This window comes from Doryrhamphus excisus, chromosome 4 (assembly GCF_030265055.1).
Source record: "Doryrhamphus excisus isolate RoL2022-K1 chromosome 4, RoL_Dexc_1.0, whole genome shotgun sequence".
Taxonomy (NCBI): Eukaryota; Metazoa; Chordata; class Actinopteri; order Syngnathiformes; family Syngnathidae; genus Doryrhamphus; species Doryrhamphus excisus.
The window spans coordinates 22,148,306-22,171,764 of NC_080469.1; the positions used below are offsets into that span (position 1 = coordinate 22,148,306).

Sequence of the window (23,459 nt, forward strand, 5' to 3'; positions counted from 1 at the left end):
ACCTTCTTTTGTTTATGTGTGATTTTTTAGAAAATATTTTTGACCTGCTGAACGAAGGCTTTATTGAAATGAAAAATAAAAAGTGGTGTTGATAAAACTGTTTTGTTTTTTCTATTATTATTTTATGAGAATTTAAAAAAATGACAGGCTGCACGGCGGTCGAGTGGTTAGCGCGCAGACCTCACAGCTAAAAGACCTGGGTTCAATTCCACCCTCTGCAATCTCTGTGTGGAGTTTGCATGTTCTCCCCGTGTGTTTTGGGTTTTCTCCGGGTACTCCGGTTTCCTCCCACATTCCAAAAACATGCTAGGTTAATTAGCGACTCCAAATTGTCCATAGGTATGAATGTGAGTGTGAATGGTTGTTTGTCTATATGTGCCCTGTGATTGGCTGGCGACTAGTCAGCCAGTCAGAATAGTCAGATAAGCGGTAGAAAATGAATGAATGAATAAATGAAAAAAATGACAAAGTTGGCAATACCTTATATCAGGGATGTCCAAAGTGTGCGGCCCACAGCTGTTTTTCTATTGGCCTGCGGCTAACTAGTTGGGGAAAAAAAAAAATCAGCAGTAATAAAGTAAGAATATTAAGAGAAAAAAATAATTTTACGAGAACGTAATAAGAAAAATGTCAGTTGAAATTAAAGAATGAGAATATTTAAGTTATAAATACTGAACAACATAATGGGAATAGTCATAATTACAACAACATTTCACTCCAAATAAAGTTTCAATTTTCAATTTTTACAAAATGGTCAAACTACTAAGAGAAAACTGAACAGAAAGAAAAAAAGTTATATGGGAATAAAATAATAATAAAAGAAAAAGTTACTAAGATGATTTCAATCATATTTAATTATCTTTGTGTTGACCTTAATTTGATTCCATGATACCAGGATAGAATGGAAACGGTAAGCTAATGTTGCTAATCAGTGCAAACATTAAAATTAATGTAGCTTACGTTAATACTTCCAAACTTGGTCAAAAGTTGTCCCGTTGTGTGAGCAAGAGCCCCGTAAATTTACTCGCGTAAAATAAATAGTCCTTAGAGCCACACTGACCGCGAATATGTTAGCCAACGTTAGCCACATCTTGTTAGCCACATCTCGCTAACCGGGACGCTGACCGTTTTGATTGACACCTAATTGAGCCAGTAAACAACCGTTTCGAATAGCCAATGAACGTCAATGATGTTTTGATTGACACCTCATCGACCAAATAGAGGACTGAGTAGAACAGCCAATGAACGTGAATGAACGCCCCCTCTTATAATGTCACTAGCTTGTGACAATTACGAAAATATTCCACAAAAACAAACATTTTTACACAAATAAATGCATTTGGAGCATTTCTGTTGAAAAGTTGTTTATTTTATTACAATTGAGACATGCAGACGTACGGAAAAACAGTAAAACACTTCCATTGGCCACACATACTGCACACACATAACAGCCAAACAAACACTTTACACTTGCATCGCTAACAAGACTTGCTATTGAGACATGATCGCAACCATAGCTGGTGATGACATCTTTTGAGTGTTGTGATCACGTGATCTTGATTGACCACAGGAAGTTGCACTAATCAAATGATCTTGACCACAGGGAAATACCTGTGAGCCGTGAAGTCAAACTCGGGAAGTACCTGGAAGTACACACGTATAATTCAGTTGCTGTTGCAATGAAAAATAGACTGTAGAAAAGCAAAATTGCCAAAATCGTATGTGTGTTTAAAAATAAACAACAACAACAAATAAATACCCTTGTCTCTTTCTTGTGTCCTCCAGCCAGGAGCTTCATCACAACAATGTTAGGTTTGGCTACTTTCAGTATACGATTCACCTGCAAACAAAACTACACTTTTACCATGCTGGATTTTTATTATTTATATTATATATATATATATATATATATATATATATATATATATATATATATATATATATATATATATATATATATATATATATATATATATATATATATATATATATATATATATATATATATATTATATATATATATATATTATATATATATATATATATATATTTATATATATATTATATATATATATATATTATATATATATATATATTATATATATATATATATATATATATATATATATATATAAATAACATATAATAACATATAATAATAATAAATAATATAATATATATAACATATAATATAAAATATATTATATAATAATATATTATATATAATTATTATATATAATTATTATATATATATATAATATATATAAAAAAGGAACAAATAATCATAGAAGCAAAGAAAGTAAATAGAAAAGTAAAAACTCCATTTGTTATGAAAATAATAAAATACATATAATAAATAATAATATATATATAATATATACTATATATATAATAAATAAATATTATTAATAAATAATATATAATAGTATATATAAAAAATATATATATATTAATATATATATTATATATTATATTCATAGTATATATAAAAATATATATTCATATATATTATATATTATTATATATATTACAAATGTACTCCCATTTGTTATGAAAATAAAACAATAATAAAACACATATAATATATATATATTTTATATATACTATTATATATATTATTTATTAATAATATTTATTTATATACATGGTATATAATATATATATATTATTTATTATTATATGTATTTATTATTTTCATAACAAATTGAGTTTTTCTTGAAATTTGAAAAAAATATATAATATATAATATTATATATATGTAATATATACAAAAAAGGAACAAATAATCATAGAAGCAATGGAAGTAAATAGAAAAGTAAAAACTCTAAAAATAATAATCTATACATATATTATTTATTAATAATAATATTTATGTATTTATTGTATATATATTATATATATTATTATTATATGTATTTTATTATTTACATAACAAATTGAGTTTTTCTTGAAATTTGAAAAAAGGAACAAATAATCATAGAAGCAATGAAAGTAAATAGAAAAGTAATAGTAATAATATTATATATATATATATATATATAATATTATTATTTATTATATGTATTTTATTATTTTCATAACAAATTGAGTTTTTACTTTTCTATTTACTTTCATTGCTTCTATGATTATTTGTTCCCTTTTTTTCCAAATTTCAAGAGCAACCTTTGACTTTTGTCATCAACGTACTTATTTCATGTCGGGTGAATGTATGTCTACATTTTATTATATTTACCTCGGGGTCGGGGCTGGGAACGTTTTCCAGGATGAGTTTGGCCTGCTGGAAGTGTTTGCTGGCTGCCAGGTAAAGGTCAGCCGAGCCCGGTGGAGGATTGTACTTCTTCAGGTCGGACATTTCCTGAAAAGTGGCGAGAGGAACAAAGAAGTCAGCCTTGGACCGCATCTTTTTCATCTTAAAGGTTTCAGCGTCCAACTACCTTGAACTGCACGTAGTGCACGGGAGGGGGCGTGACCACGCTGCTGAAGGGGGCAAAGCGGTGCTCGTAGCGGACCTGCTCGCTGTCCAGCTCAAACTGAGGCTTGCGAACCTTGCCGTCCATGTCCAGCGCCACCATGGTCTTACAAAAGACAGGTTATTTATTGACTACATCCAAAATGGCGGAGAAAGACGGAGTGCTATCCTACCTTGTACATGCCAGCACACATGTTCTGGTAGGCTTGGCTCATAGTGATCTCTTTGCTGAGGGGGCGAACTGCACAGAACAAGCGACTAAGAATCCTAATCATGGACTTAGTCACGAGTAAGTTTACTTATAACCGCTCTCTACCTTTCTTCTTCTTCTTGGTCTTCTTACTGCTGCGTACCTTCAGCTGCTCCTCCAAGATCCTTTCCTCGGCCATCTGAGAAGCGTCTGCTCTGCTCAGTGTGGACATCAGCCACGCGTAGAGGAACTCTGACAGATACCTGCACAAAAAACTCACTCACTATATATATATATACCCCACGGACTGTGCAGGTACAGTAGGTGTCCCGTGTCGCACCAGTAGATGTAGTAGTACTCGTGCATGCTGTACAGCTCCAGCTCAAAGCCGCTCAGCAGGTACTGGATCATGATCCTCAGGTTGTGGTAGAGGATCCACGTGCCCAGACAGGCCAGATGTTGCCGCTGAGGTTCCAGTTTCATCAGCAAGCTGTGCAGCGCCGCGTCCACTTTCTCCGCCTTGATGCAGTAGACACGTAAAGATTGGATTAGAGTCGAGTGATGGAAAAAAGAGGAAAAATATGATGATAAACATAGAGCAGCCATTTAGATTATTCATTCATTTTCTACCGTTTATCCTCACAAGGGTCTCAATGTTCAGTGTATCAGGTAGTTGATTTATGTAATGTCTTGCTGTGGATGTATTGTTTTTGTTTTGTTGCACCGTGAGCAAGTATGTTCTGTTTGCTTTAAAAATGCTTAATTTAGGCCAAGAATACCTAATGCTTATTCATTCATTCATTTTCTACTGCTTCTATCTCAGCTGTCTTCGGGCGAGAGGCGGGGTACACCCTGGACTGGTGGCCAGCCAATCACAGGGCACATATAGACAAACAACCATTCACACTCACATTCATACCTATGGACAATTTGGAGTCGCTAATTAACCTAGCATGTTTTTGGAATGTGGGAGGAAACCAGAGTACCGGAATTGAACTTGTGTCTCCTAGCTGTGAGGCCTGCGCGCTAACCACTTGTCCGCCATGCAGCCTCATTTAGATTATTTGTATTAATATTAACTTCATTCATTCATTTTCTACCGCTTTTCCTCACAAGGGTCGCAGGGGGTGCTGGAGCCTATCCCAGCTGTCTTCGAGCGAGAGGCGGGGTACATCCTGGACTGGTGGCCAGCCAATCACAGGGCACATATAGACAAACAACCATTCACACTCACATTCATACCTATGGACAATTTGGAGTCGCTAATTAACTTAGCATGTTTTTGGAATGTGGGAGGAAACCGGAGTACCCGGAGAAAACATGCAAACTCCACACAGACATCCTCAGGCGGAGATTCCAACCCAAGTCTACCCAATCTCCTGATTTTGTGACCAACATGCTAACCGCTCGTCCACCGTGCGGCAGCCTCTAATTTTCATTAATTAATTTTCTACTGCTTTTCCACAGGGGTGCTGGAGCCTATCCCAGCTGCCTTGCATGGGGAGAACATGCAAGGGTGGAATTGAACTCGGGTCTCCTAGCTATGAGGCCTGCGCGCTAACCACTGCTCCACCGTGCAGCTACATTTAGATTATTTGTATTAATAATTCATTCATTTTCTACCGCTTTTTCCCCATGGGGGTTGCAGGGGGTGCTGGAGCCTATCCCAGCTGTCTTCGGGCGAGAGGCGGGTACACCCTGGACTGGTGGCCAGCCAATCACAGGGCACATATAGACAAACAACCATTCACACTCACATTCATACCTATGGACAATTTGGAGTCGCTAATTAACCTAGCATGTTTTTGGAATGTGGGAGGAAACCGGATTGTGAAAACCCACGCATGCACAGGGAGAACATGCAAGGGTGGAATTGAACTCGGGTCTCCTAGCTGTGAGGCCTGCGCGCTAACCACTCCTCCACCGTGCAGCCTTAGATTATTTGTATTAATAATAATTTTGCTAGCGGCTAGAGTTGCTACGAGAGTAAACAAAAATAAATCTTGTAATGTTACAAGCCTTTTTTAATTCTCAAAATTTTGATTTGATTTGAAAAATCTCATACTATTTAATTTTTTTTCCCAATGTGGCTCTCATACGCCATCGCAGAAAAAATAGTGTTGTCCGCTCCGCTGTATTGCGTAATATCTTGCCGTGCATCCGTGCGTGCCGAAGTTACATCACCTCATCCTGAAGCGTAGCAAACTCCTCGAGAATGTGGCCCAGCTTATCTCTCTGCCGGGCTCGGTTGTGTCCGTGGATCTGGATGAGGCTGCAGAAGGGCTGGAGCGGATAGCACGATAATGAGAAGGTCGCTTTGGCGTGTAAATGGGGAGTTCATAACGTGCTGCATCGTACCCTTGAACAGTGCGTGACAAAGGAGTCCACGTAGTCCTTGGCTTGGTGGTTGTTGAACAGACAACACCTGAACACACGGGCGGCATTACACTCACATGTCCACGTTTATATTTAGATTAATTTTAAAAACAACTCAAAGTGTAACGAGACTTACTTGTAGGAAAGGACGGGCGGACTGACAAAGTATCTGAGAGCGTCTTTGATCATGTCCTGCATCAAATGTGTCCCAAAGACTTTCTTATTGTCTATCAAGAAGGTGGTCTGGATGGAGGCCAGCGAGAGCTTCAGTGGTCAATATTATAGTATTGCGATTAGAGTGTTTTGGGGGGGGGGCTCACCTGAAGTAAAGATCTGGACAGGACACATGGAGACTGCTCGCTGAATTCACAGAAGAAGTCCTGTTAAAGTCCAGATCCAGTATATAAGAACACTCAGATAAGTAAGTCAATAACTAAAAATAATTAATCCATCCGCCATGACAATATAGATACCAAAATGCCGTGCAGGTTGGTGGTGTTGATGACATCACAGACGGTCTTGATGCGTTCGATGAGCTTGGCGAAGTACGCCACCATGTCCTCCCTCTTGATGATCTTGGCGTAACGAGGAAAGGTGGGTGGCAGCAGTCGCTGGTTGACCAGGGGCTCAAAGCCCATCATGATGGGATGATCTGTCATAGGATGTTATCCTGTTAGACCATCACTGTATCAAATCAAATTGAATCAACTTTATTTGTAGAGCACTTTTCAATACAAAGTGCTTTACAGAATTAAAAACATTCATTCATTTTCTACCGCTTATCCTCACTAGGGTCGTGGGGGGGTGCTGGAGCCTATCCCAGCTGTCTTCGGGCGAGAGGCGGGGTACACCCTGGACTGGTGGCCAGCCAATCACAGGGCACATGTAGACAAACAACCATTCACACTCACATTCACGACAATTTGGAGTCGCTAATTAACCTAGCATGTTTGTGGAATGTGGGAGGAAACCGGAGTACCCGGAGAAAACCCACGCATGAACATGCAAACTACACACAGAGATGGCCGAGGGTGGAATTGAACCCTGGTCTTCTAGCTGTGAGGTCTGCACGCTAACCACTCGACCGCCGTGCCACCAACTTAAAAACAATTATTCATTCATTCATTTTCTACCGCTTATCCTATAGGGTCGCGGGGCGCGGGTACACCCTGGACTGGTCGCCAGCCAATCACAGGGCACATATAGACAAACAACCATTCACACTCACATTCATACCTATGGACAATTTGGAGTCGCTAATTAACCTAGCATGTTTTTGGAATGTGGAAGGAAACCGGAGTACCTGGAGAAAACCCATGCATGAACATGCAAACTCCACACAGAGGGTGGAATTGAACCCTGTTCTCCTAGCTGTGAGGTCTGCGTGCTAACCACTCGACCGCCGTGCCACCAACTTAAAAACAATTATTCAATCATTCATTCATTTTCTACCACTTTTCCACACAAAGGTTGCTGGAGCCTATCCCAGCTGCCTTCAGGCAAGAGGCGGGGTACACCCTGGACTGGTGGCCAGCCAATCACAGGGCACATATAGACAAACAACCATTCACACTCACATTCATACCTATGGACAATTTGGAGTCGCTAATTAACCTAGCATGTTTTTGGAATGTGGGAGGAAACCGGAGTACCTGGAGAAAACCCATGCATGAACATGCAAACTCCACACAGAGGGTGGAATTGAACCCTGGTCTCCTAGCTGTGAGGTCTGCGCGCTAACCACTCGACCGCTGTGCCGCCAACTTAAAAACAATTAACCACAATTAAAAAGAAAACAATTTAAAAAAAAGAAAGCCCCTCCAGCACACGGGCCCCCCCCCCGACTCCGACCCCCACATCAAAGAGAGGAACCCCCAGCCGACCGGGTCGAAGGGACCCAAAGACAGCACCCCCATCAGTAGACCTGACACAGCCCCCAGTGTGGAGGACCACCTCTGAGGAAACACTGGAATTAAAAGCTAAACACTAAAAGCATAAAATAGGACTAAATTTTTTTTTTTTTAAGTTTAAAATATGAGTTAAAAGCCTGATTAAAAAGGTGTGTCTTTAATCTTCTTTTAATTATAAAAAGGCTCTCCAGCAGGCTGTTCCACAGGTGGGGGCCATAGTGGCTAAATGCTGCCTCACCGTGGGTTTTAGTTCTGGGTTTTGGGTTCATATGTTAAAAGCAGATCATATAAAAACAAAGGTTCAAGGCCGTTAAGACATTTAAAAACCATTAAGAGAATCTTAAAAATCGATTCTGAAGCAAACAGGGAGCCAAAGTAGCGACTTTAAAACCAGTGTACGTCTTATGCATTGTGCGTCGGGCTCGTTTGTTTGGCGACCTCCTTTGGTGGTGTCGTTCTGTGATTGGATGCCGTGCTGGACACTTGAATGGATGGCTGATAGAAGGTCAGCCGCCTGAGCAACAAGCTTCTGGGCCTCGGCCACGGAGCTGGTCTACAACACAACACACAATCGGGTTAAATTGGATGTCCGTGCACCTTCGTGTAGCTTCGATACGAGTACGTTATTAGGTTACCTCTTTCTTTGTGAAGGCGATGAGCGCAGTCAGGAGAAGGCGTGTGAACTTGATACGATTAAAGAGTGCCAAGTATTGCTGGTGCTGGGAAACAGAGACTAGTTAATTACCAACAAGTATATTATTATTATTTTCATAACATCAATGAAAACATTTGAATTTCATGGCTAAAAGTACTGAAATTTGCAATTGTATTTATTTTTATTAGAATACACAGTTATATCGTAATATATATATTTTTTTTAATAAAAAGCAAACACAAATTAATAGAGCCACATTGAAAAAGAAAATCTTGGTGATTTTGAGAATAAAAGTCTCAAATTTATGAGGAAAAAGTGGTAATATTTTGGCCATACTTAATCTACAAGATTAATATAATAGAAATACAAGTTTAATCTAGTACCTTTACAAGTTTATTCTCAAAATTTCAGATTAATTTAACACTCCGTCATAACAGACGTTGTTTGGGACAGCAATGAAAACAGGGTCAAAGTTAATGTGATTACTTTTAAAAAATAAATAAATTTATGACTTTTTTCCGTAATATTACAATTTTTCTCATAAATTTACAACTTTTATTCTATAAATCTCAAGATTATTTTAATATTCCGTCGTAACAGGGATTGCCGGGGACAGCAATGAAGCAATTTTAGTTTTACATTTTTTACTGTCATAAATATATAGGTTTATTCCGGTCAATTTTATTCTCTTAATATTGCAATTTTCTTCCTGTGAAAAAAAAAAAAAGAGTGAAATGAATAAAATAAAAAATAAAAATAAAAAATAATACAATAAAAATAAAAGGGACAGCAATGAAAACAGGGTCAAAGTTAATGTGATTACTTTTTAAAAAAAATAAATATGACTTTTTTTCATAATATTACAATTTTTCTAATAAATTTACAACTTTTATTCTCTAAATCTCAGGATTATTTTAATATTCCGTCGTAACAGGGATTGCTGGGAACAGCAATGAAGCAATTTTAGTACATTTTTTCTCCTAATATTACAAATTTCTCGTTATTCAGGAAATTTTATATTATTTTAAAAATACTCTGTCGTTACAGGCATTGCTTTGTACAGCTATGAAAACAGGCTCAAAAGGTAATATTACCACATTTTTTCCTCATAAATATAACATTTTTACTGTCATAAATATATAGGATTATTCCGGTCAATTTTATTCTCTTAATATTGCGATTTTCTTCCTGTGAAAAAAAAAACAAGAGTGAAATGAATAAAATAAAAAAAAAATAAAATAAAAAATTACAATAATAACAATAAAAAATAAAAATAAAAAAGAATAATAATCATCATCATCATCATAATAAATAAAATGCAGGGCAATGAGCAATGTGACTACGTCGCCATATTGATGCGCCTGCTATCTAGATAGAATGTATTCCAGTTGTGAAGCTTCATAGCATGAAATTTCCCAACTGACCTCTCGCTCCACCTCTGGGTCTCGCTGTTCTCCCTGACGACTCCGTGTACTCTGAAAAAAAAAAAAAAAAAAGGAAAAACAAATCTATGACATCTAAATGACGCAAAATGAAGTCAAGTTAAATTACCTTTACTTTTCTCTGCAACTCATCCTCCACATCTTTCAGCATACCTGAAATAGCGAGAGATGGGGACGTCGGTGATGGACACAACAGAGCAGAGGACGATAAAGTTATTATACCTGTCACTCTTAGGTCTGTGACATTGTTGGCCATCCTAAATCCGTAGGTCATGGCTTGAAAGTCCTCCTACATGACACACAAAAAAAAAAAAAATCAGGAAGCACAGATTAGTCCAAAGCATCACAGACTGAGAGACTCAAGCCCACCTCCTCAAACACAGCAGCCTTGTTGACTTTTTCACGGGCGATGTCACAAATCTTCAGTATCCCCAAGGCGAAGGCTTTGAGGGCGGGCTCCTCGATCAGGTCGGGGTTATGTACGTACAGGCAGGTGAATACCGTCTGTGCCAGGGAGTGGCCCTCCAGCCATGTGATCTGCACACACACACACACAAAATATGACATTACAATATGCATTTCATTGCGAGAGAGAGGACACACGCTTCAGTGTGAAACTCACCAAACAGCAGAAACATGTGTCGATAATCCCGATGAGTTCAGGAAGACTAAGATCTCTCACTTTGATGACGTGTTCCTGCACGGAACAATAGTCATTCAAATATATTGTCAGGTGTGTTAATTATTGATTTTTTTTTCTTAATTTGATCACGTTCCTATTGAGCAAGCCTGAACATAAGCCATAACCCACTCTGAACTGGTCGCCAGCCAATCACTTGTTAGCTCCGATGAACGAATAAGGCATGAGGCGCTTTTTTTCCTTCCAAGTTCAACAGCAAACGACAGTCCAAGCATCAGCCGCAGTAATTCCACACTTGATCAAAGTTACTTAAGATTTGTCAGATCAAAACACGAAATGTGATCTAAGCGTCCCCTGCACTACTTACTTAAGTTTAAAGGAGTCTGGAATTTATGATTTTTTTTTGTATTTCTAATTATGTTTTCTTTTATAATTAATTACAGTAAACCTCGGATATATCGGACTCGGATATATCGGAAATTCGCTCACAACGGACAGATAAAAAAGAACCGATTTTTCTGTAATGCATTTCCAATAAAAATTCATTGCATATATCGGATTTTATATAACGGATTTCGCCTATTTCGGACAAAATCTCCAGTCCCGTTCCAATGTATTTCCATTAAATTTCCCTTGCATATATCGGGTGGCCGCATCGTTATGCTAATCTTGTTGATGTCACTGGCTATTGTCTTTCTCCTGGCTCCAGATTTAGGACAAATATAAAAGTGAGTGACGTCAATAATACTAGCACAGCAGTGAATGGGATCTTAACCTCACTATTGGAAATAACGTAGGCCTGACGGGCGTAACAGGGCCTAGCTTAATTAACAATTTGTTATGCTCAGAGTCCAATAAAGTTAAATTCTCATTACCTTACGTCTCTTTTCATTGCCCAGTCCAGGTACATTGGAAACATAGTCAAGGAAGTGCCTTTTTATAACGGATAAAATCCGATATATGCGTAAAACGGACATTTTCCGGTTTACGCATATAACGGATTTCGCTTATATCAAACAAAACCAGTAGGAACAATTGAATGCGATATATCCAAGGTTTACTGTATTTACGACATTGTCCATTAATTACATAAATTGCAAAATAAGTGCACAGAAGCTGTTTGATTAGCTGAGCATTTCATGGTGCTGCATAGACTCTATGGACGCACATTAACTTGCCTTAGTATTCCAAAAAAAAAGTATTCCTGTACCTTGATAGCTTGTTCAAAGTTGAGCACTTTCCTGTTGACTTGGTTCCCGATCATTCCCGCGTCCATCTTCGGGTCCATCATCTCGATGGCCGACATGGCCTCAAACAAGCCGAATCTACAAGGGCAACAAGGTATTGTCTTACTAATGCATGTGCACGTCTGTGATATGAAGTCATCTGCACACTCACAGCTTGTCATGAAGCAACTCCCCGAGGTTCAATTCTGGTGTGAATAAACAAGGTTTCAGACATGCTGCACACACAGCTAGCTACGTGTCATGCCTGGTGTATACGCCGTACCTTTGCAAGAACTCTTGAAATCATGTGTGATATCCACCCAGTTGGCGTTGTTCTTCATCTTCTCCGGCATGCCCAGACCCCAGCCGGCATCATCCTCCTCTACTGATGATTTCATCACCATGATGACTAATGAAGATGGACACAAAAACAACCAAATCTCATATCACACCAGATTACTAACTAGATGTGACTTTGGCATCAAATGGAAAGGCGGTTATTGATGCATAGCAACAATGAATAAGTCAATTTATTTTCAGTAATAGCCGCAAATGGTGTAAACTGCACACTTGAGTGCACTTACAACTGTAGGGATTTTAAGGCTTACCGCTTTTGATGGTTCCTGACTGCAAAAGGGAGAAAGTAATGTTAGCCTACTTCTGTGTGACTAAGCCATGTCTCAGTGAATTAAGATAACAATTACTGTAGCTACTGTACAATGTCTGGGATTCCCTGTAGCATTTTTGCTGACGTGCTAACTGAAGTGCATAGAAACATAACGATGGTACTGTACACGTTCTTTAATCTACTGCTGGATTCCCTGTACAAACTCATTAAACAACAGTGACAGACAAAAACAACACGGTCACGCTGTAAGAGAAAGCGAACGTTACACACAAATTACTTCGTGTTAGTTAGCGAATTTAGGCTATTAGCAATCCTCATTCATAATTCAAGCTTCTAATATGAGACTATGCGAAGCTAGCTAAAATGAATGCTACATTAGCTCACACTGTCTTAAAGTAACATGTATAGTTAATGTTGAAGCGAACATTTCCCATGACGCTAACTATAAAAGTCTCACAAAAGCACTATAATCGTGGGAAAAGGACAAAAAACAGAAGCGTACCTTATTGTTTTATATTAGCCATGTACTGTTAGCATAGGAGAAATGATTTAACTGCATAATTCCCGTCGCGTGGATATGACGTCTCACAGACAACCAGGAAATAACTGGGGACTGTAGTTTTTTTTTGTATTGTGTAAGGAAAACCAGAGGAGACCTTGGTAGCGCAGCATTCATCCCTTGTACTTAAATGTATTTAATTGTATTTAGTGACGACCATGGCGCACGGGTTTTATCAAAGGCTTTTGTGCCCTTAAATCCGCCGTGAAAGTCATACTCTCGCGTGATTCCCTGCCTTGACAGCCCCTCTCTCTCGCTCTCTCTCTCTCGGACAGTTGGGGCTGCCCCTCATCACAACATCAACCAGGGCGTTACTTGCAAGCCAGACGACGCTGGATAAATACACCCTTTAGGAGGCCACTGATATCTTAAAGAGGGCAGCCGTTCCTTCCAACGCGGGTTAGTAAAGTTTATCGTCTTGTGACGTCGGCCGTGCTCACTGCTTTGCCTTAACGCGACGGGGGTTTGTCTTAAATCGGCTTTATTGTTAGCGTAGTCCGCTTGGTTGACGCGCCGTTGAGTGTCTCGTCCAGCAGGTGCAGCAGTGGCTCCGGCCCGCTAACCAAGAACACCATTAGCCTCCCCGTTTGATAGCCTCGTTAAACAACTCATTCACATTTATCTGCGTGTTATTCCACTCTCCTTCCCAATGATCGGTGTGTGAAATGAGTCCTAAAAGGGAGGGTTGATGCATGCATATGCATGTATTCATACATATATACATACATACATGCATGCATGCATGCAGGCTGTCTACCATCTGTCAGTCTGCAATGGCCGGCTCAGGATAACAAACATCCAGTAGCAACATTAAACGTTCTTTAGTGTCTCATTGGCTGCTTCCAGTGGGCTGCAAGTGTCAAGGTTGTTGCAGACAGTCTTACTAGACTGCATTATTTGCTCCTGTATTGACTGACCAATGTACTATGTAAAGCAGGGGTCTCAAACACGCGGCCCGCAGGGCACTAGTTTGAGGCCCCCGCCTTTATATGAAAGTGTATGGTATCATGTACTCCAGAAAAAAATATTACGTTTGATTAATGTTCATGTTAAAGGTTAAATAACTGTTAATAGTTATCCTCCCTATTCGTGTGGAAGTGGTAATTTCTTTGGCTATTTAAGTTTTAATGAAATAACTTGAGGGCTACCGTTTAGGTCGCTAGCTCTCTAGTTTAGCGAGTTAGCATGTGTCTCAAGACCCTGCAGTTGCGCAATATGTTGTAAATTAAAAAAAAGTATAAATGTGACTATAGTAGTGTTTTGTCATGTCTACAGGGCTCTAATAATGCTTTGTTCATTTTAATCTGAAAAAAATAATTTGTCTACCCACCAACTATATGTGGTTTCTTAAGTTTTTATTATTTGCCGTTTTATTATTATTATTATTATTATATTTATTTATTACTGATTGATTGATTTTCTTTATTCTTGATTTGTTTATTTATTTTTCATCTTATTTTGTGCAGAAAAATACAAATTAAGATATTTGAGAACAGTGGAATGTTTTATCAGAGCTTTTATTGTGGAAAAAAATCGGAACCAAAGCACTGAAAAAGTTTGTATATTTTTAATAAATGCGTTTTTTTTTTGGAAAACATTTACCATATGTATGCAGACACAGATTAATATTGTGTTTCTTGTTCCTGCAGACATGAAACGTTGCTGAAAATGAACAAACCTAAAATGGCCTCAGAGAAGGGGTGAGTTGATGATTTCTTTTAAAAGTCAACACAACTGCATCGCTTGCTTGTATAATAATTGTACAGTTCGTCCTCTGTGACAACCCGCTCCTTTGTGGTGCAATTTTTCCATTTTAAAGTCCATGTACGGTGACCACCGGTGCGGCGTTTCATCACAACACTCAAGCTATTTGTCCTTAAGTCATTTCCTGTGCCGATTATCCTCACTCGGGTCGGGGGGGGTATGCTGGAGCCTATCCCGAGGGTGCACCCTCGAATGGTCGCTAGGTCTTTATTCATTTTCTCAATACTTAAAAGCCTATCCCAGCTGTCTTCGGGCGAGAGGCGGGGTACACCCTGGACTGGTGGCCAGGTCCTTATTCATTTTCTCTGTTTTAAAACAATAATATTAGGAGACCTGAATCCTAAAATCCTAATAATATAAACTCTTAGCAGAATAACTTCTTAATATTATGCGGGAAAAAAATGGATAATAATAAAATATTATATAAATATGCAATATTAGGAAAAAAGATGTCACTTTAAGAGAATATTTTTCTAAAAAAAAATTCCAATAATATAAACTCTTAGCAGAAAAACTTCTTAATATTATGGAGAAAAAAATCCATGGATATACAGTAAAGTAGTAATATTACACAAGATAAAAAGTTCCTGTAAAAGAGTTTTACAGGAATATTTTTGTAAAAAATAGTTCAAATTAAACTTGTAATATTATGAGAAATATCCTATAAATTTTCCAAGAATACATTCAACATAAAAAAACAGTTACAATGTAGTAACGGGACAATTCTTTTTTTTTTTTTTTTTTTTGAAGCTGGAGCCTATCCCAGCTGTGTTCGGGTAGAATAACTTCTTAATATTATGCAGGGGAAAAAAAATCAATGGATATACAGTAAAGTGGTAATATTACACAAGATAAAAAACACGAGTGTTACAATAATAAAAATGCAATATTAAGAAAATGTCACTTTAATGGAATATTTTTGTAAAAAATAGTTACAATTAAACTTGTAATATTATGAGCAATATCCTATAAATTTTCCAAGAATACATTCAACGTTAAACAACAGTTACAATGTAGTAACGGGACAATTCTTTTTTTTTTTTTGGAGATGGAGCCTATCCCAGCTGTCTGGGACTGGTTGCCAGGTCCTTATTCATTTTCTCTATTTTAAAACAATAATATTAGGAGACCTAAATCCTAAAATTCTAAAATTCCAATAATATAAATTCTTAGCAGAATAACTTCTTAATGTTATGCGGGGGGAAAAATCGATAATAATAAAATATTATATAAATATGCAATATTAGGAAAAAATGTCACTTTAAGAGAATATTTTTGTAAATTATTTTTTTAATTTTTTAAAATTAATTAATTAATTATTATTATTATATTAATTAATTAATATTATGAGCAATATCCTATAAATTTTCCAAGAATACATTCAACGTTATAAAACAGTTACAATGTAGTAACGGGACAATTCTTTTTTTTTTTTTAAGTCACAATAAAAGTTGAGAAATAACCTCAACGTTTGACTAGTCTTCATATAATTACAAAAAAATACTAACATTTGCAATATAATGAAAATAAAATGGACTTTTGCAGCAGTACATTGGTAAAAAGAAAAACAAAGTGGCACATTATTATTAAAATCATAAGAAGATCTTCTTAATATTCTTAATGTTATGCGAGAAAAAAATCTATAATAATAAAATATTATATAAATATGCAATATTAGGAAAAAAGATGTCACTTTAAGAGAATATTTTTGTAAAAGTAACAATTAAAGTTACAATTAAACTTGTAATATTATGAGCAATATCCTATAAATTTTCCAAGAATACATTCAACGTAAAAAAACAGTTACAATGTAATAACGGGACAATTATTATTATTTTTTTTTAAAGTCACAATAAAAGTTGAGAAATAATCTCAACGTTTGACTAGAATATAGTCTTAAAAAATACTTACATTTGCAATATAATGAAAATAAGATGGACTTTTACAGGAGTACACTGGTAAAAAGAAAAACAAAGTGGCACATTATTATTAAAATCATAAGAAGAATTTTTTTTATTTCATTCATTCATTCATTTTCTACCGCTTTTCCTCATGAGGGTCGCGGGGGTTGCTGGAGCCTATCCCAGCTGTCTTCGGGCGAGAGGTGGGGTACACCCTGGACTGGTTGCCAGGTCCTTATTCATTTTCTCTATTTTAAAACAATAATATTAGGAGACCTAAATCCTAAAATCCTAAAATTCCAATAATATAAACTCTTAGCAGAATAACTTCTTAATGTAATGCAGGGGAAAAAAATCGATAATAATAAAATATTATATTAATATGCAATATTAGGAAAAATGTCACTTTAAGAGAATATTTTGTAAAAAAAAGTTACAATATTTTTTTTATTAATTAATACATTTTTTAAAATTAATTAATTAATATTATGAGCAATATCCTATAAATTATCCTATAACATTTGCAATATAATGAAAATAGTTTTCATGTAATTCCAAAAAAAAAATACTTACATTTGCAATATAATGAAAATAAAATGGAGTACATTGGTAAAAAAGAAAAACAAAGTGGCACATTATTATTAAAATCATAAGAAGAAAAAAAAATAATTTATAGGAAAATATTTTTCAAATAATTATTATTGTTTGAAAAGTCTAATAAGATTTTAAAAAATAATAATTTTACAGAAAAAATACTTATTGTGATTATATTACATGAATAAAGTTGTAATAGCCATCCATTCATTGTATTCAAAAAGCACCCTTTTGTTATAATACTAGTACTTTATTCTTGGTATTCTACTTTTTACATTCTTTTCAGTTTGGGCCTGATGGAGTCCGGTTTCTGACATATGTAATGTGTTTATTCAGGCTTGTATTAATCCTCTATGGATCCCCTTTTTCTCTGTATTTTTTCCTTTCGGCTGTCCCCAGCGTGCACTCTCTGCTTTCTGTCTTTATAAGGGCATTGGGAGCATTGGGAGCTCCACAGGGTACAATCCACTGACTTTTCACTCTGTTTGACGTTGCTGTACCAACACATCACCTTTGACCTCAAGTTCGAGCACCGCTGACTCACACCATTTATATTTAAAGCGTGTGTTTTTGGGTCGTTCTATAAGCGTCTCTTGCTATAAATCCTCCCCTCTTGAAGACGATAATTCAGGCTTTGTTGGAACGGCTGCTGATGTATTGTCTGCACGAAGTGACATTTTGGAGGCTGTGGATTTGGGAGTCGTTGGAAAAACAAACTGGAAATCAAACTTCCCTGTCATAGAGGACCGCAACCATGAAAGCATTATTGCTATGTAATGTACCGCTTTTCCGCTAAAATCCACGTGCTTGTGAGGTTGTGGCATGATATTAACAACCGCTAGCAACAGTAGCATAGCTACGTGAGCTTCGGATTAATCGATTAATTGAAGAAAATATATTATTTCTTTATTATTTTTTTTATTTATTATATATAACAAATATATTTATTATTTAATATTATTTTAACAGAATGTTCAAACTGAGTTGCTCTCTCAGTTCAAATCTTATATTTCTGAATAAAGAAGCGGAAATTCAAAATGTGTTTTTTTAGTCATCGATTAATAGAAAACATAATTGACCGATTAGTTAGTTTATTAAAATATTATTAATAAATTATTAATAATAAATAATAATAATAATAATAATAAATAATAATAATAATAATAAATAATAACTATATTAAATAAATATTAAATAAAATAAAAAATAATATTCATAATAAATAATAACGATATTAAATAAATATTAAATAAATTAAATAAAAAAATAATATTCATAATAAACAATAACTATATTAAATAAATTAAAAAATAAATAAATAATAATAAATTATAATAACTATATTAAATAAATATTAAATAAATGATAATATTCATAATAAATAATAACTATATTGAATACATATTAAATAAAAAATAACATTAATAATAAATAATAATAACTATATTAAATAAATAATAAATTAATTAAATAAAAAATAATATTCATAATAAATAATAATAACTATATTAAATAAATATTAAAAAAATTAAATAAAAAATAATATTCATAACAAATAATAATAACTATATTAAATAAATATTAAATGAATTAAATAAAAATAAATATAAAAATAAATATAAATATATTAATCATATAATTATAATAATTAATAATAATCATTAGCTTCAGCCCTACTGTAGTTGATTTTAACAGCGTCATCTTGCAACAAAATGATCAAACTTCCTGTTCCCACTGATGTATAGCTGCTAGAGCGACAGGCTTTCTTTTAAGATGTGTAGTGAAACCTGCTTCTTTTGTATTTTTTTTTTCTTGTCTTTTTTTCTCCCCCCCCCCCAATTTTTTTTTTTTAAGTGGTGGGCTCATACATGGTCAGGTGTCTTTTGGTTGGCGCCGGGTCAGATGCAGTATCATGTCGACAAGGGAGGAGGTTTTTCCTTCATCACGTCAAGAAAAGTCGTGGATAAAAAAAAACATGAGATAATAGTTAGACTTAGGAACTATTAGTGTTAAAACATTGTACAAATGTCCTTTAATGTAGTCATTGTCCGAAATTAAACAACGGAATATTTTATTTTGACCTCTCAGTGTTCCCAGTACCTCCAAAGTGCAGATACTACTGGCCCAACTGGAGAAGATGACCGGCGACTCTATGGTGAGAGATCCCGAAACGAGCCGGCAGATCACGTCCAAGCTTCTTCATCTCATACAGACACAAGGTGAGCATCAACGCCATAACGTCGGTACAGCCTGCGGACATTTAAGCAGGGTGTCGTGTGCACGCATGCAAACACAAATCCGAGCTTCTGGTTTCGTGAGGCGTTTAAAGATATGAATGGAGGTGTGGACGTGTTTACGTGTTGTAGCCATGCCGACCTGAAATAGCGGACACAGATACACACATAGTCACTGATAGTGATCGGAGGCTCTCACGGGGGATATAGACTCTCTCTCTCTCACACACACACACACACACACACATACACAGCCTGGAATAGTGGCTGAAAATAGTCAGCACCAGCTGAAACGGTCCAAAACATGAAAGGCTCACATCCGCTGTTTACTATTGCTAAGCACTGACCTCTAGTGGTGTACACTGTGCATTACAACACAGCAGGGTTGCACCAAAAAAATTTAAGAAAGTTAAAGAATTGCAAGAATAAATAATAATAAATAAAATAATAAAAAAAATAAAAAAATTAAAAAAAGCATTTTTTAAGGAGGAAAAAAGTTATATAAATATAAAGGTTTACTTAGAAAGCTATCATAATAATATCATTATTATTTTTATATTATAACCCTGACTATATTATTATTATATTATTATATTAATATTAAGGCAAACACAAAATCGTCAAAGTCAAGGGTGTCCAAACGTTTTCCAACTTGGGCTGCATACTGAAAATCTAAAGGATTTTATATTTTTAATGTGTTTTTTAGGCCAAAAAATGTATTTATTTATATTATATATTATATTATATAATATTTATTTATTTATTTACAAACAAAGCTTTTGTTTTATTAGCTGCTTCCACCAAAATTTCAGCTTCTTTTTTTTTTTTTTTCCATTTGGCCCCTTTGCTCTGATTTTCTTATTTTTGCTGGGATTTTGGTGTCATTTTATTTTCTAAATTAATTAAATGTATTATTTTATTGTTTATTTTTTTAATCCTAAATGTATTACCACAAGCTAATTAAAAAAAAAAACAGGCTTCTTGCCTCACTTTGGACACTTGCAAGTCGGAGTAAATTTAATATTTTTGCAGTTATGACTCTGAAAATACAGTTTTTTAATATTATTAGAGCTCTTAGACATAAACTAGCATCCCTATAGTTACCTTCAGCACTCTAAAGGATTTTATATTTTTATGTGTTTTTTAGGCCAAAAAATGTATTCATTTATATTATATATTATATTATATAATATTTATTTAAAAACAAAGCTTTTGTTTTATTAGCTGCTTGCACCAAAATTCCAGCTTCTTTTTTTTTTCCATTTGGCCTTTTTGCTCTGATTTTCCCATTTTTGCTCATATTTTGGTGTCATTTTATTTTCTAAATTAATTAAATGTATTATTTTATTGTTTATTTTTTAAAATCCTAAATATGTTACCACACGCCAATTAAAAAAAAAACACTTGCCTCACTTTGGACACTTGCAAGTAGGAGTAAATGTAATATTTTTGCAGTTATGACTCTGAAAATACAGTTTTTTAATATTATTAGAGCCCTTAGACATAAACTAGCATCCCTATAGTTACCTTTAGCACTCATATTATGCAATAGTATTGTCTCTTATTACTAAAATGTGAGTGATGTACTGTACCTGCTTTAGTCCCCTCTGACAGGAAGTTCCATGTCTTGTTTTTTTGTCATCATTTCGCCATCGAACCGGTACCTTTCTGCGACGCCAACCACACTGACGGTGTAGAAAAAAGCACGCTACTCCGACCTCGCTTTTCCTGAACATCTCCATTCCTCCTGCATGTAATCCATCTTCCTCTCAGTCCGGAATGTCTTGTGTCCATCTGTCAGCTGTTCCACCCCCCCATCATCTCACACACACACACACCCACAGGGAGCGTGACGTGGGGCCAGCGGTAACTGTAAACCCCACGCCGGACTTTGCTGTACTCGGGTGGGGTCTCATGTTCAAAGAGGCTCTGAGGAGGGCAAGAACAAGGGCGGCGGCGGCGGTTTTTCCACGGGGAATCTCACTCACGTGTCGTGACAGGAACATCACTCACTTGTCATTTTGGGAAAAAATGTTGTCGGTTTTCTACAGCAAAGGGGGCCGTGTCTTCCAGAGGGGGGTGCGACGATTACACGGGTCACGGTTCTTCTCCTTGCTCTTTGATTGGCGACACGTTGCTTTGGGACTACAATTAGCAAGAGAATAGTCTTGTTTGAGCTTGACTACCTATGAAATGGAGCACCGCTACAGCAGGGGATACTATGACCGCCGCCCCGACTCTCCAGGTAGGCTTCAGGCTAAAAAAAAAAAAAAAAAAAAGCTATACTATTTATTAAAAATAGAAAAATGAAAAAAACTTTTCTTTGGTTTCGATTTTCTACAAGAAAAGCTCTGATAAAACATTCCACTCTTCTCAAATATCTTAATTTTTATTTTTCTACACAAAATAAGATGAAAAATAAATAAACAAATCAAGAATAAAGAAAATCAATCAGTAATAAATAAATATAATAATAATAATAAAACGGCAAATAATAAAAACTTAAGAAACCACATATAGTTGGTGGGTAGACAAATTATTTTTTTCAGATTAAAATGAACAAAGCATTATTAGAGCCCTGTAGACATGACAAAACACGACTATAGTCACATTTATACTTTTTTTTAATTTACAACATATTGCGCAACTGCAGGGTCTTGAGACACATGCTAACTCGCAAACTAGAGAGCTAGCGACCTAAACGGTAGCCTTCAAGTTATTTCCTTTAAACTTAAATAACCAAAAAAATTACCACTTCCACACGGATAGGGAGGATAATTATTAACAGTTATTTAACCTTTAACATGAACATTAATCAAACGTAATAATTTTTTCTGGGTACATGATACCATACAGCATCCATATCAAACTTGCGCGGGCCGTACTAACATTAAACTTTCATATCAAGGCGGGGGCCTCAAACTAGTGTCCTGCGGGCCACATTTCTACCGCTTTTCCTCACGAGGTTGTTAATATAAATTGGGCATTGCTTTACATTAGAATCATCACAGTAATAGTCATTTTTTTCTAGTGTTTTTGGCGCCCCCTGGCGGCCACAGCGTCCTTAGCAGCTGCCTACACTACATGCATGCGGTGATGTTTATCCCCTCTTTCGGACTGTTTTTCCTCTTCATTTTTCCAACTATTTCAACTTTGTTCTCGTAAATTTTCTTGACGGAATTCCAACTTTATTCCCTTAATATTTTGACTTTATTTTTGTAACATAACTTTTCCCGCCACTTAATTTTTCAAAAAAGATTATCTAAATGATGTTATTTTGTTGTCATTGCAGTATATTGTTATTCTTCTCGTGAGAATATAACTGTTTTTTCTTAATAGTTTGACTTCATGCTTGGAAAATGTCAGCAGATTATTTTCAATTTTTGCAGTTTTTTTTGTTCAATTATATTGAGGGCCAAGAAAAAAAACAGCCGCGTGCTGCAAATGGCCCCGTGTCCGCACATTTGTAACCCTGAGTCTATACCAACAAGGTTTGAAAAAATTAACGACAATTTTGACATTGTGAAAAATACGGCAGTGGTGGTCTTATATATATATATTTTTTTGCTATCATTTGAGAGATATAAATGGGTTGGGGTTATGATGGTGACAGTTTGACCCTGGAACAGATTATTTAAAAAAAATGGTATTGGAATCAAACAGCCTGTGTGTGCGTTGAAGCTCCTCCTGTTTTTGAGCACCTTAAAAAAAGTCTGGCACGACAGAAATGCTCCAAAAGGTCAACGCGTCAGAGCTGCCCCCCGCCACCCCCGTCCCCACCCCCCTACCTCCAAGCTTCCCGAGTGTTTACACACGTCAGTCGTTTTCACTTGACACTTTCCATTTCCTGCAGGTGTCCCGATACATTTGT

The 23,459-nt window shown here is 35.8% G+C and overlaps 2 protein-coding genes across 7 annotated transcripts in view; one reads left to right on the forward strand and one right to left on the reverse strand.

Annotated features, from left to right (window-relative positions):
* Positions 1-1,347: 1,347 nt before the first annotated feature.
* naa35 (N-alpha-acetyltransferase 35, NatC auxiliary subunit) lies at positions 1,348-13,196 on the reverse strand. Of its 3 annotated transcripts, XM_058072109.1 has the most exons (24): positions 13,039-13,137; positions 12,517-12,535; positions 12,192-12,317; positions 12,081-12,114; positions 11,893-12,007; positions 10,665-10,739; positions 10,412-10,579; positions 10,265-10,331; positions 10,152-10,195; positions 10,025-10,075; positions 8,581-8,664; positions 8,384-8,498; positions 6,509-6,687; positions 6,356-6,415; positions 6,172-6,278; positions 6,018-6,084; positions 5,844-5,942; positions 4,000-4,178; positions 3,786-3,922; positions 3,643-3,710; positions 3,435-3,575; positions 3,233-3,355; positions 1,760-1,852; positions 1,348-1,643 (listed from the first exon to the last, which is right to left on the reverse strand). In XM_058072109.1, the coding sequence occupies exons 3-24, from the start codon at positions 12,310-12,312 to the stop codon at positions 1,584-1,586; spliced, it is 2,187 nt and encodes a 728-aa protein (XP_057928092.1). In that variant the 5' UTR covers positions 12,313-12,317; positions 12,517-12,535; positions 13,039-13,137; the 3' UTR covers positions 1,348-1,583. The 3 variants fall into 3 exon arrangements, with proteins under 3 accessions (XP_057928092.1, XP_057928091.1, XP_057928093.1); XM_058072108.1 differs by lacking the exon at positions 12,517-12,535 and having other exon boundaries at positions 13,039-13,196; XM_058072110.1 differs by lacking the exon at positions 12,517-12,535 and having other exon boundaries at positions 1,760-1,840; positions 13,039-13,195.
* agtpbp1 (ATP/GTP binding carboxypeptidase 1) overlaps positions 13,167-23,459 on the forward strand; it is a 40,843-nt gene continuing 30,550 nt past the window's right edge. For 3 of the 4 annotated variants that reach the window (XM_058072105.1, XM_058072106.1, XM_058072107.1), the window contains exons 1-3: positions 13,167-13,494; positions 14,745-14,795; positions 19,443-19,573. In XM_058072105.1, coding sequence (XP_057928088.1) covers positions 14,764-14,795; positions 19,443-19,573 — 163 coding nt within the window. In that variant the 5' untranslated portion in view covers positions 13,167-13,494; positions 14,745-14,763. The remainder of the gene's footprint in view (positions 13,495-14,744; positions 14,796-19,442; positions 19,574-23,459) is intronic. The other variant, XM_058072104.1, reaches the window with a different exon arrangement.

Excerpts from the sequence above, each read along its gene's own strand:
- naa35 (XM_058072108.1), bottom strand. The coding sequence starts at position 12,312 with ATGGTGATGAAATCATCAGTAGAGGAGGATGATGCCGGCTGGGGTCTG. Across the intron at positions 12,008-12,080 it reads GAGTTGCTTCATGACAAGCT|ATTCGGCTTGTTTGAGGCCA; the intron begins GTGAGTGTGCAG and ends TTGCCCTTGTAG. Across the intron at positions 3,923-3,999 it reads GAGTACTACTACATCTACTG|GTATCTGTCAGAGTTCCTCT; the intron begins GTGCGACACGGG and ends TTTTTTGTGCAG.